This window comes from Aplysia californica, unplaced genomic scaffold (genome assembly GCF_000002075.1).
Source record: "Aplysia californica isolate F4 #8 unplaced genomic scaffold, AplCal3.0 scaffold00276, whole genome shotgun sequence".
Lineage (NCBI taxonomy): Eukaryota > Metazoa > Mollusca > Gastropoda > Aplysiida > Aplysiidae > Aplysia > Aplysia californica.
The window spans coordinates 653,639-670,801 of record NW_004797546.1 but is presented as its reverse complement, the minus strand read 5'-3'; the positions used below and the strand labels follow the sequence as shown (position 1 = coordinate 670,801).

Sequence of the window (17,163 nt, the reverse complement as noted above, 5' to 3'; positions counted from 1 at the left end):
CTCTGCATTCTTGAATGTTTCTTACAACTTGGAATGAATGAAAGGAGTGTCTGAAGCATTCATTGGATGTTGTTGTTATCGATCCAGAAGCATTCACTGGATAAACTGTTTCTTTCCCAACTTTTCTCCTTGTCTATTGACTTCTAAAAGATACAGGGCATTCAAAAAAATTGTGCCCTCTTCTTCTTCTCTCACAACTTATGGCATGACCCTCTAACAGAGTGTTTTTGAAGTTACTTGAACTTTGGTTTTCCAAAATTTCAAGACTCCCATCTTTTGAGCTCAATCCTATCACATGTGTGTGTGCCTAAAGAAATGTACAAAAAGTCGGATTTTGACCATTTTGAGTTAAGGCTTGCACCTTGTAGAAAATTCAGGGCTGAACACGGTGCCGTTTGTTGAATTTTTGAGTAGTAGTTTTTGAGATATTGCACATTTTGTGAGGTAGGGTATAAAGATCTAATTTTGAGAAAATTAGCTTTTCAGTTTAGGACAAACTTATCTTACAAACTTGAAAAAAAACCCCAATAATTCAATTGTTTCTATGTATTTTTTTTCATGGAAAATTCATTTCCAATTTGGAATTCAGTTGACATCAATATCATCATTATTATTCAATAGCAGGGAAGAGAAAACATGCTTCAAGAATCGATTTTAACACCTTCTAAAAGCAGTTTTGGTTATATCTTTAAAAAATACCCTAGTCTCAAAATTATTCTAAATAAAATATTCAGAAGTCAAATCAATGAAAACCCTTTTAACACATTGTTAAAAAATGGAGGAACTTTTCATTTTTTATAATAGAAACACATTTTGGTTAAAGAAGTGATTTTTTGTCATTATTAGCCTGTAGCTCAAAATTCTCTGTGGCGACTTTTTGTACCTTTCTTTAGGCACACACACATATGTGGACTTGAGATGAGGTCTTCCTTTTCTACAACAAATGCTGCTTGCCAATGGGCCATGCACATTTACTGCATTTGTGTCAAGACGTGATGGAATCAGACGCTCGTCAATTTTTGGGCATATGGGGTAATTGATATAATCTTAATAAAGCCTGTATTATATCTATGTTGCATAGAAGTCAAAATATTTTCGATTGAAGGGGGTCAGGGTCGCCTGGTTTCAGAGGTCAAATTAGTGAGGAAATGGCTGCCAAAGTTTGGTAACTTCCATAACCTGAGAGTCCTTGGAAACTGAAAATTTACATTTTTTGTGCCTTAATCAATGTTTTTAAGTAAAATCCATACAAAAATGTGTTTTTAAATGGACATAAAAATAAAAGATGTAGAACCAAAAACATTTTCCATAGAGGCCAAAAAAATGCAGATTTCTTTGATTTCATATGACGATGAGCCTGATTTCACCACGATGCCTCACATTTAGTAGCGAAAATGTTTTGACAGAAAGTATTTATCATCTAGACTGCATGCTCACATACAGGGTGATCAAAAAAAAACTTTACTACTTGTTTTGTAAATATCTTCCTCCATACTGAAGTTTTGCGTTTCAAATTTGAACATAACGTTTGGAAGCCAAAAGGAATTTTTCTGATATGTATTTTAAATAAGTTCATTGAATGGTTTTACTTTATATAGCGCATTAAAAAAAACAAGCCATTTTCATAGCATGATGCACCAGTTCGCATTAGGCCTACAACTAAAGTTGAAGCAATCGCGCCATATTGCAAGCTACAGCAGTCTAACAAGTCAACAGAAGTCTACAGATATTTTTTTTTTTTTTTTTACAAATTTCGTTTGCCTGCTGAGATCATGGTTACGTTTCGTAAAGAGCAGAGAGCTTTTTGTATTGAACATTACCTCTCCACAAACTCACCATTCCAGACATTTCGTGAGTTTTGCGTACGGCATGGAGAGAATGCTTTAGATGCCCTCAAGACCGTTTGTGTCTTGAGTAGAGAAGTTCCGTCAGTTTGGATCTATAGCGAAGCAGAAATAAAAATGTCTTTAAAAAATGACCACTTTAGGTCGACCACGCATCATGCGCAGCCCTTTAAACGTCACCAGAGTGCAGATTTCAGTTGTGAAGTCCCATGACACGTCTGTCTGTAGACGATCCTACACAACAGTCTGCATTCTCATGGCAGATCTTAACCTACGACTATACCATGTTCACCTTCGCTAGGCCGAGGTGACATAGATCAGAGCATGGCAATGTGTTCATGATTCCTTGATTGTCTTGTAAAGAGGGATCATTTCCTCGATGACATTTGGTTTTGTGCAAAGCCCATTTTCACCCTGCGGGATATGTTGACTCCAAAAATGCTGTCTAGAGGGCATCCCACTCCCTATTGTCTCTAGAAGCCACTTCATACTGAACATGTACAGTGTATGTGGCTTTAAACACTCATGGTTTAGCAGGTCCTTGTGTTTGGGCGCCATTGAACATTTCGAACGACGCATTAAAAATGTGTCGAGTCCAAAGGAGGGAATGTGGAGCACTGCTTCTAGGAATTTCAGAATGAAATCATTAGGTTTTTTAAACTCTGTAAAAGAAATCACATATTGTTTAAATGTCACAGGTATGGAAAATTAAATGCCAAAGAGAAAATAAAGAAAAAAGTCAACTAATCTTTTCACGACTTCCTTTACAAAATTTATAAAAATTGGTGAACTTTGCGTTTTTGGGTGCTTTTTTCTTTTAGCCGTTTCCATTTTCAAAACATGTATCTTCTTTGTGGATTCTATATCAAACAAATTCCTTTTGAATGAATTATGTCCATTTCAAATTACAGCTTTCCAGAACAATTTTTGCGGAAGATATTCAGAAAAAAAGTTGTAAATTTTTTTTTTTATCACCCTGTACTTTAAAAACTCTCTTTCCCAGCGGGTGGTTCAGTTTGAGGTCGCTGCCGGTAGGTCCTACTTCTTTACTCCATTGTTTCTGTCTGTCGGTCTTACTTTTCCAGTCTCAAAATGAGCAGTATGTAGGCTAAGTTACTGTAAATCACTGTAGTGATCCTGTGTATGCACTATGCAATCTAATATTATTACTATGCACACAAAGGGCAGCGTATAATATAGGGCCCAAATAAAGAAACTCTTTTAGCACTGTTCAACATTTTTTTTGAAAAAAATGCTCTCCCAAGTTATGTGTGCATGAAATGAACAGCTTAGGACAAGAATATTTGAACAACAGAATGTAAACATATAATAATTGCACCATGCTGAATAACAACAAAAGAAATCCCATTTCACTGTACAAAATAAGTTTAATGGAACATTCACATCATTCAGACAACTTGTCAAACAAACTGGCTTCTCAATTTCAACAAACATACCAGATACTACTACGCACTGCCACTTCTGGTCAAAACAGCCAACAGATGCAGATTCCCGTCTGAAGCTTATGTCAGTCGAAACTGACTCCCCAAGTATCACTGAATACTCATTGTCTATAATCATCATCATACAAAAAAAGAAATTGCTGGTATATGATTTCTTACTTAGTCTCATCAACTCAGTCTCTTCTTCAGAAATGGCAGTAGTTTTTTTTTCTTTTCCACTAGCTGTGCACCACACAATAGACACCTCTTTATCCAATGTACATCACGGAGGACTGCGTCTACGACAGAAACACTCCCCACAATTTATTGTCTATTATTAGATTTCCGAACTAACACATGTGCATCCTTATGTCCTGAGCTGGTACATGCCGGCTCTCAGTCTGTTGTAGTCTGTCAAAGCTTCCACTGGGCCTGGGGAGGGGAAGAAAAGAGAAAAACAAATATTTTAAAAGATTTGGGATTAAAAAAAAAAAAATCTAAAACTGAGTATAGAGCACAGGCGAGACATTTTCCTCTTGGGGAGAAAAAAAAAGAAAAAATTCCTCACTAGAAAAATGTAAGAAGAATTTATCTTGAAAAAATTTAGACTTTCTAGAAAACACGTAGCAATGTAAAACAGATGTTGAGTTACAGGCAACAACAAGCCAGTAGTAAAAAACAAAACAACCTAGTTGCTTATCACCAGTCACAGCCAGGTGGATGTGAAAGTATTCAGGGTTGGCCATTCATTTTCAAAGCTTATAACAACAAACACCTATGAACCCAATACATAAACAAAAGTGAAAATAGGAAGAGGGGAGAAAAGTAAACTTTTTAACTCAAATTATCCCAAAACCGACCAGAGTGAAGATAACAGGATGAGAGCGATAATGTCATACTTGAAACAAAAACTCCAGCACATTCTGTGTCTTCAGAACTTCAAGAAAGGTAATTGTACAATTTTAACACCTCTTTCAACACTGTACGGCTATACGACCTATGAATTGAACTGCAATTTGCAACAGGAATCAGTCAAGTTGGCGGGCAGCCTTGAAAACTACACAATTTCAAGCAAGTCCCATTGCGTACCGTATCTGACCCAAAGTCATCCTCACCATAACAGAGAATTTATACTACATGAGGTAACAGAGCACAGCACCTGTGTCTGGAATGGCTGCAGTCAAAATTTCTGTCATAAAAGAGAGCATTCCACTAACTGACTCCACCAACTTCAAGATTGCCCCATTGGGTATTTGAATATGGGTAATCTTCATCATAGCCTAGCAAAATACTGAGCTAAAATATGTGCCTGTTTCTGGAAAATTGGCCTTCCTGACTAATGTCACAGAAAACAAAAAGTCCACACACATCTGACAAGTACAAGAACATCTCACAGGGATTTTGAACTGTGTCATCTTCACCATAGTCGAGCAAGATAAGAACTTAGCTAATTGTTTGCTTTGGACATTTGTATTATCACAAAAGATAACAGTCCACTTACCGACTCCGACCACGGCTGGGCACTGGTCGTAGATGTACTTCATGCAAACCTCCTTCACAGTGTCAGCGCTGATGGCCTAGAGGAGGGGAAAAGCCAAGAGTCAGTCAAGATTAAGTCATGCATTCTACTTTGAAGAAAGATCTAAAGCATTTCAGTTAAATAAAGGAGAACTTATAATCCATCATAAAGCCTTTCCTTACTCTACATTATTCGATGATTTAAAGACCTTCCCATCAGCCTTTCTTTCACTTTCAGCCTTTTCTTTCTGTAATTTCTTCAATCTACAAAGTTTTTCCCCCCTAAATTTTGAATTCTCAATCCATCCATGACCAACATATCAAGTACTCTAAAAATTCTACATTTTACCAACTTTACATCCGTCAAACAAGAGCGAAAGTATAAAACCTGACTTGCTCTTAACAAGAAATAATTGGTCACTTTTAAGCACAAATGGGCTATCCCGATAAAAGCTGTTTTGACAAAATCGAAGTTAAAGTTTTTGGATCCTTATTCAGTCACATTAAAAGACAAGGAGAGTTTTCTCTATAACCAAACAAATATACACACCAAAGAAACCAAACTTCCCCTATAGGTAGGGCAATGCTTACTTTTGGTGTAGGTCAAGGTTTCTGGAAACCCAGAAATCTGGGTTAGCCCGCTTGTCCTTAAAAGCGACCAATTTTGGTAACATTATCAATATTCATTCAACTTACATTGATTCTTCTTTCCAATTCATCAATGGGTATTCTCCTTCCATAGCACAGCATTTGTCTGAAAAGAAAAAAAATAAAGTTAAGGTATAATTTCCAATATTTCTTGTCATTAAAAAATCTGAACATAAAACAAAGAAGTACCCCATTAAACTTTTTAAAAGACACAAGATGATAGTGTTATGGTAAAACCATTGACCGGAAAAATTGGGTCTCCTTTTCTTTCTAAAATTATTGCCAATGTCAACTGTGGGTCTTGAGAGTCAACATGCACCACATACATTGTATAAAAATACTGTGGGCTAACTTTCATGTCTACACACTCATAGTTGGACTTCAGCCTGCTGTAAAATTTTGAAGAAACCAGTTTCACACTAAGAACAATTCACCTTGGAAGAGGGAGACAAGGATGACACTGAAACCAATAAAATATATTAAGGTTCAAGTGGAATAAAGAGACGAAAAGTTTGGCAAAGAGGCCAGATTTGCACTCGCACAAAAGACAACAACAGATCTTGTTGGCTTGGAACTGTATGAGCATTTAATTGGCTTCTTGCACTGCATGCTTTCCAGGTCTGCTACGATAATAATAGTTGTAAAGCTCATAGAGCATGGATTTGTGCTATACATGTAATTATTAGCAGAGATGCCAACCACAGAAAACCGAAATGAGTATTGCGAAATATGAAAATGTGTATTTTCAGGGGAAAATGTGACCAACCAGTAATAGTAAAATGTTCAGGGTGTCCAGCAATATTTCCTGAAAAAAAATTACTAGCTCACCAGCGCGAAAAAAGGAGCACACACGCGTACAATATACATGTATCCAGTCAACAACATGTCAGTGCTCAAGGTCGTACTGGGGTCTTGTTTGACTTTAGAATTTCAGTCTATTATATAATATTTTCCTCTCATTATTATATAAAAAGTAAATCCTGCTTTGAGAGTTCGGAAGGGCCTAGAACAAGAATTTCGACTATCAAGAACCAGTCTGGGTGTCATGATTCATATTATGAACTGACAGACTCAAATTATTGCTAAAACTCAGAGAAAAGCAATAACTTGAATGGCTCAAGTTGACCCATGCACCGTGAGAGTTGTAACAACTGTGGTAGGGCAAGATGCAGTGACACTGAAAATCTGCCAGTCTTGAACAGTGGGTATAATTTACTATCACCCATCCAAGTAGGTATAATTACTATCACCCATCCAATGAAACGCAAACACTTTATTTCAATAACACAGACTTGCAAAGTATGAGGGGTCCCGATTCCGCACACGGCCTGCACCAACGCGCACTTTGCACAAAACTAATCAAAATTCTTTTGTCCTCTGGTGTTGCCTTAACCCCCCCCCCGATAGTATCATAAACCCCCCAAAAATCAATTATCTCCTTCTCTATGCCGTAGTCATATACTTCGCAATGCCGTTACTCCCACCAAAGACGGTCTTTGCTCACCCGATGCCGTTATTTATGATGCGAACGCGCGCAGGTTCAGTGACCGGTCACGATGGCGAGCCAGACAATCTAAAAATCGGACGACGCTTGTATTTTTTTTTTTCTTTTTCCCACAAGTGACAGCACAGCGACGAGTCCGAGTATTTCTTACATTTCATTTGCACGGCGACATTGCATTTATACTGCACAACCTGCATGCCACAAATGTTGCGTTATCAGACAACTGCTGGCAAACTTCTCGGCGGTAATGAAAGCGAAAGTAGATCTTGATTTTCCCGATCAAGCCTCGGTGTCACATACGCTTCCGCCTGCCGCCATAGCTGCCTATTCGCGTGAAAGTGAAACGTACTCTCCGGACGGGGAAAAGCTGAACGAAACGATCGCGACCGGCAAAAATTAACTTACTGACCACATCGGACTTGGTTTTCAAATACTCCAGTTCTGCGATACTGATACTATTTTGACAAAAGATGGGACTTGAGATAATTAGGTTTACTCGCCCAAGCTGAATCTCGTATTTTTCGCATTCCAGGATGCGTATGTTTTCATGAAAAGTCGTATTCACGTATTTTCGGCAAAAAATTGTACTACAATACGTAAAATCGTACTGGTTGGCATCTCTGTATTAGTATAACAGAACAGAAACTCTATACAATCAGCAAACCCCTTTTTCCCACTTACCTTCCAATGTCCTCACAGATGGGGGTGGAGCCGTCCAACTGCAGAAGCATGTTTGTCATGAGCAGGTTCTTTGCCCTCTCCACTTCGGACTCGCGCACACCGCCACACAGACGCATCCTGTGTGAGCGGAGTCCAATACAGTTGTAGATTATGGTTAAATATCACACATGACAAAAAATTTGCACAGTCTTTTGGGTTTTTTTTGTTTTTTTTAAAATTCAGTAAAGAAAAGAGCACAGACAAGACAAACATTTAATGCTGGAAAAGAGACAGGCAGATAAAAAAAAAAAGCAATAGAGGGAAAGCAAAGAAAAGCAACTCTCAGTACAGCACTGAACCATCATCCTCATTTTTCCACAAATATAATTTTTCTCAACTGCGAAACTTAACACAACTGGAAGATGATTAAGAAAATAGATCATGAAATCAATAGACGACAGAAATTTAAAAAAAAAGAATGCCAAAGACTCCATTCAAACTATTAACAAGTTGGTAAAGAATAACTGAAAGCAGAAGTTATTTAGACTTTAAAAGAGCGTCAGCCTCCTTTAAAATTAAAATATCCAACATATCCTCCCATTAGAAGTGTTGTATTGACATCAAAACTTAAGTCTTTTGCTTGTAACTAAATGACATACCATTCTGTTTGCACATTGAAGACCATCTCATCTACCATCATTCTGTCACAGACAAAGTAGATGCCCCTGGGGAACATAATTGAGAAATATGAGACACTTTAGGCAAACAAGGGGAATACATAGCACACATGTTAAGGAGGAAGGAAATGTAAAATAAAAATAATAAAAACACCCCACTATGCTGAGAGAAAGCTTTGGGACATAAAAAAATCTCTCGTAAGTGTTTATTCCACAAATACATGAATAACAAACTAAATCTGAACAACATTAACAGTATGATGAATACTGATAATTTTGCATTTGTCTGCCCAAACAATTCTTATTGTCAGCACAGAGCCAACATATGGTCAGGGGAAAAAGCTCCAAAACTATTAGAAGGAAAACCCCACATCTCGCTCAGAACACCCCCCAACCCCCCAAAATACAACATACCTATTAGAGAATGCATCTCTCCCTTCCCTTCAAATTATCGTCTGTAACACATACTCAGGCTATACAAGAAAAGAGATGAAATTACCCTGGCTACTTACCACAATCCAGTGTCGGTGTAGCAGGTATTGAATGACTGGAAGCTGTTTGCCAGGTTGAACTTGACAGCGTTCTGGGCCAGCTCACTGGCCAGGTTGGTGCCACCACCGTGCGAGCGGTCCCAGCTGCCGATGATCGTGTTGGCCACCATCAGCGCCAGGTTGTCTGGGTTCTGCCAGCCACAGCCCTCCACAGCCATGGCAACATGAGCCAAAGGCATCAGGTCATCACGAATCCTCAGCTGCACATAGAATTATTCATTTTGCTTTACAAAGAAGTTAACTCAGTTGACAATGATCATTCAATGCCAGGAACAAAATTAAGATTAAAAGTAAAAGAAGAGGGCAAAAACAAAAAAATGACACGAAAAACTATGACCCTTTAGTAGCTTAATTCAACAACATGGCAACTTAATTCTTCAAAAAGAAAAAGAAGACGATCCATAAGAGTTGTATGTCATTCAACAACCATATAAGTACAAAATGTACTCAATCATTTTGCTTTAAGCCACAGCTTTGATAAGTAAGTGACAGTTTAGACAAATAGCAGGTTGAACCATCATCTTTTAGAGAGGAGATTTTTTCTGCATAGATCTACCAGATTTGATGGAGCCCAAATATTTTAAATCATCAGCACCAACAGTCACCCCTGATTTTGATTAAACAGCTGACACTTATTTTTATACTTTAAGTTGTATCAAAAGATTTGGCTGAAGACTGGCAGAGACCAAAGACAAATATCCAAAACTGGACAGCTCCTTGCAAGAGATGGTACAAATAATGCTCCAACACATTACCTAAAGGTAATTCAATCATAATCATGATCTCAGATCATAAAAGAGCAATTTTACACTTGCCATCTATACCAACCTAGAAAGCATAGAGAGAGTGAAACCATCACATAGTACAATTCCTGGAAACCTACCTCACTGCCAGTGAACCTGCACTGGGGCAACACAGGGATCTCTCCCTCATAGCCTGCAGTCATCCCACCAAAGTACTGCTCTGCAAGTTTGCACAGCTCCTCGTGGTTCACACCTGGGAATAAACACCATCAATATCAACAAATCATACAAAAACATTGCTCTTGATGAAATAGTAACCATACTTTTTTATAGTGCCATCTCAAAGACGAATAACATGTGATAACCTTGGCAAAGCTGTTGGTGTAGCCAAACAATGCAAACGCGCACTAACGCGACTCTTGAAGTGCCAAATTAAAGACTATAAAATAAAAGTTGACATTTCACAAACTTTTAGACTATTAAGATTCTAAATTTGGGAAGCAGCAGTATGAAAATCTATGGCAAACTTGTATCTTTAAAAAAAAAAAATGAGGTTTTGGTTTGCACTGACATAGAATGAAGCAATCAAGTTACTGCTTTAAAAAAAAGGAGAAAATCCAGATAACAATTATTACATACAGATGACTAGGATGACATCTATATATACCAAACCTCACCATTGCATACACCTCACAATTTTAAAGAACTCTTATGGCAAGAAGTCATAACAGTCATTAAGTATGAGCAAGACCTACCTCCCCCAGCAGCCAGCACAATGCGAGGTCCCTTGTAGTGGGTGTTGATGTACTCAACAAGGTCATTGCGGCTGATGGACCTGAAAATGAACACATAAGAAAGTTAGACAGTGTGCCATTTCCTATTATTACACATTGTAACCAACATCTGATAAAGGCCAACAGACAAAGCCAGAACATTTTCTTTACACAAAGTAGGATATCTCCATGATGACAATCACGCAAGAACAACTTTTAGCAAAGCCAAAAAAGTTTGAAAAGCTAAACCGTATAACACAGACGACTTTAAATCACGTGTCCGTTGAACTGTGCCGGCAGTCCCGTATTTTCCCCTTCATCTTTGTAAGATATCCCTTGAACTACAGAGGCCGGTCCCGACGAAATCGAGCTATCTGTGTTATACTGTACATCTCTGAAAGGGTTTTTATATTTATGTCTCTACGATCTTGTTCTGACCAAGGGGTACATGAGTGCATTTTAACAAAAACTTCAAAGAACAACTTTCCCCAATCATCTTCTTAAAAAACCCCCACACCAACTGATAATTCCCACACTATACAAATCAATCTAAAAAAGGACGTCACAACATGTAGAGTTATCGATCCAGTTCATATGTAGAGAAATGTGAACTTACTGGATGTTCTCAGTGGGTCCCAGGATGGTCTGGCCCAGTGCGGTTCCCTGGTATGCTATGGCGTGGAGATGATCAAACACAACCTCCTGAAGGTTAGTCTCAATTTCCTGTGGAGAAGAGTCATTTTTTATGTTACATGTTATCAAACCAAATCCAGTGGAACCTGTATAAAATAGGTGGAGAACAAGAAAAAAAATAAAGACTTTGATTTTGTGATTGTTAAAATTCTTCCTCAAAGTAACTGTCTTGAGTTGAAAAATGTGTGTGTGTGTGTGTGTGTGTGTGTGTGTGTGTGTGTGAGTGTGTGCATACTAAGCGTTTGATTTGAATGAAATATCCCTCAGAAAGGTATGTAGAATGAGTGCCAACCTACAACTTTTCATCAGTGTGCATGAGGAAATCTGATTTTAAAATAAACAGAAAATTTTGTTTTTATAAATAACAAACTCTTATAAAAAGACAAACCAGCATAAATGTGAGCAGTGGTTGAAGATACCAATAGTGAACATACAAAAGGTGTTTCTGAAATCTTAGGCTACATTCCACTTACTTGCATTTCCCGGAGAATTACACCCCTCTCTCTCTCAATCTCCTGGTCACCCAACAGACTGTTCTGGGTGATGTCTGCAAGAATCTCAACAGCTGCAAAGAAAACAGAAAATCAATGTACAATACATGAATATGCATGAATATGCAAAGCTCAGCGACAACACAATTTACAACATTCTTCAAACAACCCCTGCAAACATCCAGTTGACGTATGCAAAATTTACTTATCAGAAGCAAGAACTTCCTCAAAAACCTTTGAGAACTGCTCTTCTTCAACTACTCTAAAAGTCTAAATCATGTATGCTTTGTTTGAATTTTCAAACACATTCTTAAATACATTTACCATGTCAGTAACTTCTCCATTCTCTTTTCAACAGCACTGAAATGTTTAATTTGAAGTCTGAAATCCTTTCTCAACCAATGAACACACCAGAAATATGAAGGAAGTAATAAACAAAAGTCATTGTTAATCTTACATCACAAGTCTAACCACCTTTACAAACAGAAAGAATAAGCTGCTGAACAGAGGAAAACATTAGTGTAAAAAGTTTTTCAAAGAAGAACTTCACAATATGCCTGTGAGCTTAACCCCAACCACTAAAAGGGTTAATTACTAAATGACATACTAAAAAATAAAGTGCTGAGTCATATTTTAAATTCTAAAGGTCAACTCTGACAATCCTCTTTTCACCAACACAACAGTATCCATTTCATTGCCTGACAGCCATCCTCCTTCCCATACCATGACTGAAAATCAGCACCATCAATTTACACACCCACCTTTTGGCAAGTCCTTCTGGAAACACTTGGCGTAGTAAACAGTTTGCTCCCTGGATGTATAAGCGTTCAAATGAGCACCCATATTTTCAATCTCCAACTCCAAGTCAGTCTGACTTCGCTTCTTGGTACCCTTTGAATTGCAATAACAATACCAATAAAAATAAGCCAAGGCAACTACGAGAACTCTTTTCAGGTAAAAGTCAATATCTATCCCTCTAAAATTTAAAACAAAAACACAGAAGAATAGAATGTGACCTCTGGTAGTTCGGCAGAAAAAGTAGTACAGACTCTTCTATTCCTTATCACAGAGCCTTTTAACAACGAATGTGGTGCAAGTGCCAATTTGTAGACACTTCAGAAAAAAATTTCAAAGTGAATGTTCTCTAAAACTGTTGAATTTGAAGAAGAAGTAAATGCAATACTGTGCCTAAACCATTAAGATCACACTGTCAAAGAAGCAGTCATTTAAATGAATACAATTTGGGAGTTGTTACCTTGAAAGCCATGTGCTCAAGGAAGTGAGCCACGCCATTGTTGGAGGGATCTTCGTACCTGCTTCCAGCATCAATCCAAAGTCCAACCTATAGGAAGTAGACAAATAACTCAAGATCAACATGTCTTTATGAACTTTGTGCCTCTACAGATATTTTGAACAGTAACAGTACTGTCTACAAGCGTCAATAATCCTTCTTTCTAAATAAATTTTTTTAAAAATAAAATTTTTAAATGCTGGCATAAAAGTTCCAGTCATTTATCTGTGTGGGGGAACTATCATGAAAAAAAAAGAAGAAAAAAAAAAGAAGAAAATAATGGAAAAAAATTCCAACAAATTACATTAAAAAAGTGCAGATATGTAGAGTCACTTCAGCAGTAAAGTAAATCACTTCTATACCGCCCAACAAAAACATCAATATCTTGTTTTGACAACAAATGGGATGGGAAGAGCAAACATTCATTCATGCGAACAAATTCAGAAAGTCATTAACTGTGAAAATATGTCAAGAGCCAAATCAAATTACGAACATAAACTAGAACTTGATAAATTGGACAATCATCGGAGCTGATTACAACCCACAATAAATTTTCACCATAAATTAGAATAAAAAACTCTTTTGACATATTACAAAGAAAATGTAATTTACTAACACTTGTGAGCAAAATAGATCAGTCATCCACAACTGACACATATTATGCGCAAGACAAAATAAAAGCCTTTCCAGGAACCTTTTGATTCAGATAATTCTTAGAGCAGACTATAAACAACATTTGGGAAAAAAAAACGTAAGCAGGTTCTCACCGTGCTAGTGATGATACCAGAGTCCTCAGTGGCAACTCTGACGCCATTACTCAGGGTAGTCACACGAGTTTCCGGCATGTTCAGCACAGCCTGCTCGTATGAGACAGCCTTGGCAGACCTCCATCTTCGGTTGTACAGTGCAGCTGCAAATGGAGTCTGAAAGAGAATTAAAGCAATGTTTTGCGGTTCTTTGCTCTGTCCACAGCAAACATAAGAATTTCAACTGATTTCTACCATCATGATGTTCAGAAAACTTAAGTCATGCTCTTCCATTTTTTAAGAAACTGTACAGGTGCAGTGACACTATAAAAAATATTGAGTAAGATTTTTTATGCACTTTTGACGAAACTTCGGACAAATATCCCAGGAAGCAGAACACAAATTCTGACAGCTTGCATGAGTCTGAAAAAAAAATTGACATAATTTCAAGGGTTCAATTTCCTTTTCAATTGTTAAGTTGTAGCTTAGATTACAAGTTTAGACCTTTATGAAGCACTGCATTTTGTAAAGGTCTAAATAAAAAATAAAAAACAATTTAAGGGGGGGGGGGGGGGGTGTGAGTAGCTCAACAGGCATGGTGTTCACCTGTCAATTCAGTCAGATCCCCACCAGAGATGTTTTCTCCCCATTTTCTACATCTCCTGATCCTATGGCTGGCAGCATCCAGCACCCCATTTTCTCGAATAAGGAAAAAAAAATTTGGAGGACCCGTATATATATAAAAGTTTTGAAAGTAAAAAATTCCTGGCTGGTTCTAAAATAAAAAAGACTGGGCCTTTCAAGACGCAGCCCAGACAAAATTCAAACTAAACTCCTTTCCAAAACTGAAGTCACTCTCAGTATCCAGCAGTGCTTCCACCAGTTGAAGCTGAAAAGTAAGGAAAATTCTGCCGGGGGTCTGGGGGCCGCACAGGCCCCCAGCAGGATCGAGTACAGTACTTTCAGAGGGTTGAAAATGGCATTTGGGAGCCTGTTTGAAGAGAATGCCAACAACCCATACTACCCATTTTTTCACCAAGATTTTGTCTTGTTTGATTTCTTTACCAACATATCTTTCCTCCGCTGGCAATGTTTAAAAGCAGGTTCCCCTTCCATAGCTACTATAATTCAATTAATTTGTCATTGCACCATTGATAACGCATGTCACAACCTCCGAATACCACTTTTAATTATTCTTGATTTTAGTAAGTTTTAGCACAAATTTCTTTCATCGCGGCCCTTATCGCGTTCCTGTGCCGTAGAATCTTCGCACTGATAAAGAGTCAATTTACTTGATTTTCCAGCCGCGGGAACAATCCGAAGACAGACGGAATGAGGGAATGATAGGAGGAGGAAAGTGGCACAAAAAGTTCGCCAGATTTGGATAAATCTGCAGGTAAAAAAATGTACTGCCGACCAACCCGCAATGAATGCATGGGGCATAGCGGAATAATGGCCGATGGCAGGAAATGCGCAATCTGGCAGGTTTCTATAACATTTAATAAACTATTGCCGAGATAATTACCGTAAAAATATCCGTATAAAAGACAATATGAAGGCGAGTACGGATCGTTTGCTACAAAATTTCGGTAGTCCTTCGCTGTCGCAGATTTTTACGGAGGGAGTTGATTATAATGGAGGAACAAGTACAGAACTAGCAGAAAGTACGAATTTCCATAAAAATACGAAAGAGTGGAAGCACGGAGTATCAATTTTAAGAATCTAATGGCTAGTGGCTTCCTGTCAGGCAAGAGATGGCTTTTACATTCTCTATCTTTAGATAAAACTGCTATCACGTACACCTTATTTTATAACAGAAAAACAAAACACTCGACACTCTGATAAGATCTAAGATCCGTTGCACATTCTACAGTCCATAAAAAGCACTGCGCGATCTACAGATCTAATACAGAATGCGCAACAATCAATGGATTGTTGCGCATTTCCATAGATCCACAAAATGCATTGTGAGATCCACCGATCACGCAAAACAAATTACAAATACAGTGGAAACTGTGTAAGATGGAATAGCAAGGGAACCAAAAAATTTTCGTCTTAAGGGGATTTGGGGGTGGGGGGGGTAAGGCCCAGACGGTGGGATCAAGGATCTAGTACTACTAGCAAATACTACATACCCCAGTTGACAGAACAAGGCCATGAGAGAAAGGTAGAGTGGGAAAGTAGGTGGGGGAGAAAGAGAGAGAGACAAACAAAGAGAAAAGGCGAGCGATACGCAGGGAGAGAGAGAGAGAGAGAGAGAGAGAGAGAGAGAGAGAGAGAGAGAGAAATAAAGAAAGAGAGAAGCAGAGAACGAGGGGAGAGAGACAGAGAAATAGAGAGTCAGAGGGTGACTGCTCTGCTCGTTTCAAATTATGACATTGTTCTTTGACCTCTATTCTCACCCGGAGTGAGAATAGTGCAGGCGAGTCTGGTGGCTATTCTCACCCAGTGCGCGCTCACCAAATTTTGCGTCAACCCTAAACCACAGAATTCTACACTGTGGTATAACAGAAAAATTGTAGAATTCTGTGCCGTGAACAAACGTTCCATTACAACTGTAGCCTACTAAAAGCGTACAATTTTGTCTGTGGGCAGTGGAGAGAGAGAGAGAAAGAGAGAGAGGAGTAGCGCGAGAATTTCCGGGCAAAACAAAATGGCGACCCACGTAGTTCGGCTCGATTTGAAAAGTTAAATAGCCGTAGCATCTTTGTAGACAACCAAATTAATTTACTTTTACTTTTGTGTTTTAACATCATTTTTTAACTTTGTTTTGGTCAATTTGATCGTCCACACCGATAGACAGTATTCAGAAAGAGACAGAGAGAGAGAGAAGAGGGGAGGAGTTGATCTTGCGAGAACTTCCGGGCGGGTGAGAATAGCCACTTTCTTGTTCTTTTCTTCAAAAGGAGTGTCTATGTACACAGTAACCCGGCATCTAGCAGTATCTACGTACACGGTAAAGGGCACTATCGTGATTACTGAAAAACCCTGTGAGAAACGTCAGTCGGTAGTTGACAGCCGAAGAGTGAGGACGTAGAAAACTGAGTAGGAGAGTGAGTAGGTGAGTCAGTCGGCTGAGTAGGGGAGCTCGAAAAGGAAGAATAGCGGACCACTAGGCACCAGTCACCAGGGGCGCCATAGTGAAAGTAGTTCCGACCGGCCGTTACTGGTGGTCTGGTAAAGTACAATCCTACCAAGTCTTCCCAAATGGACCAACTGCCTCTAGCTTTTTAATTTGTAAACGGTGACTGCTTGTTGACAAGTTGTTTGCTGGGATTGTCACTGATTGTGATGGTAGAAAGTTTGCATTTCTATGATCATATTTTCTTCTCAAAATCAGAAGCATATTACTGTCACTACTGTTTTGTGGGAACAAAACATATTAATGTAAAAGTATGTCCATTCAATTTTATATTGTGTGATAAACTTACTTTAGAGGATGAATTTAGAATCCTCGCAACACCACCAGTGACCTTCAGCAGTGAAGAAGCCATCTTTCCGAAAGAGACATGAAAAATGCATGCGCTACCGGAAGTAGATCCAAGTGATTATAAAATCACCTCGCGCAGACCAGATCTTTAC

The 17,163-nt window shown here is 38.4% G+C and overlaps 1 protein-coding gene across 1 annotated transcript; it reads right to left on the bottom strand.

The window, feature by feature from the left end:
* Positions 1-3,212: 3,212 nt before the first annotated feature.
* On the bottom strand, positions 3,213-17,115 carry LOC101864307 (mitochondrial-processing peptidase subunit beta). Its single transcript, XM_005101261.2, has 14 exons — positions 17,013-17,115; positions 13,603-13,758; positions 12,800-12,886; positions 12,306-12,435; positions 11,527-11,618; positions 10,977-11,083; positions 10,343-10,422; positions 9,728-9,840; positions 8,806-9,044; positions 8,276-8,341; positions 7,638-7,754; positions 5,501-5,558; positions 4,788-4,863; positions 3,213-3,718 (listed from the first exon to the last, which is right to left on the bottom strand). The coding sequence occupies exons 1-14, from the start codon at positions 17,073-17,075 to the stop codon at positions 3,654-3,656; spliced, it is 1,449 nt and encodes a 482-aa protein (XP_005101318.1). The 5' UTR covers positions 17,076-17,115; the 3' UTR covers positions 3,213-3,653.
* Between the last annotated feature and the right edge of the window lie 48 nt (positions 17,116-17,163).

Coding starts and splice junctions, on each gene's coding strand:
- LOC101864307 (XM_005101261.2), bottom strand. CDS start 17,075: ATGGCTTCTTCACTGCTGAAGGTCACTGGTGGTGTTGCGAGGATTCTA. Junction 11,619..12,305: donor CCAGAAGGACTTGCCAAAAG/GTGGGTGTGTAA, acceptor TTTTCTTTGCAG/CTGTTGAGATTCTTGCAGAC. Junction 9,841..10,342: donor TGTGCTGGCTGCTGGGGGAG/GTAGGTCTTGCT, acceptor GTTTATTCCCAG/GTGTGAACCACGAGGAGCTG.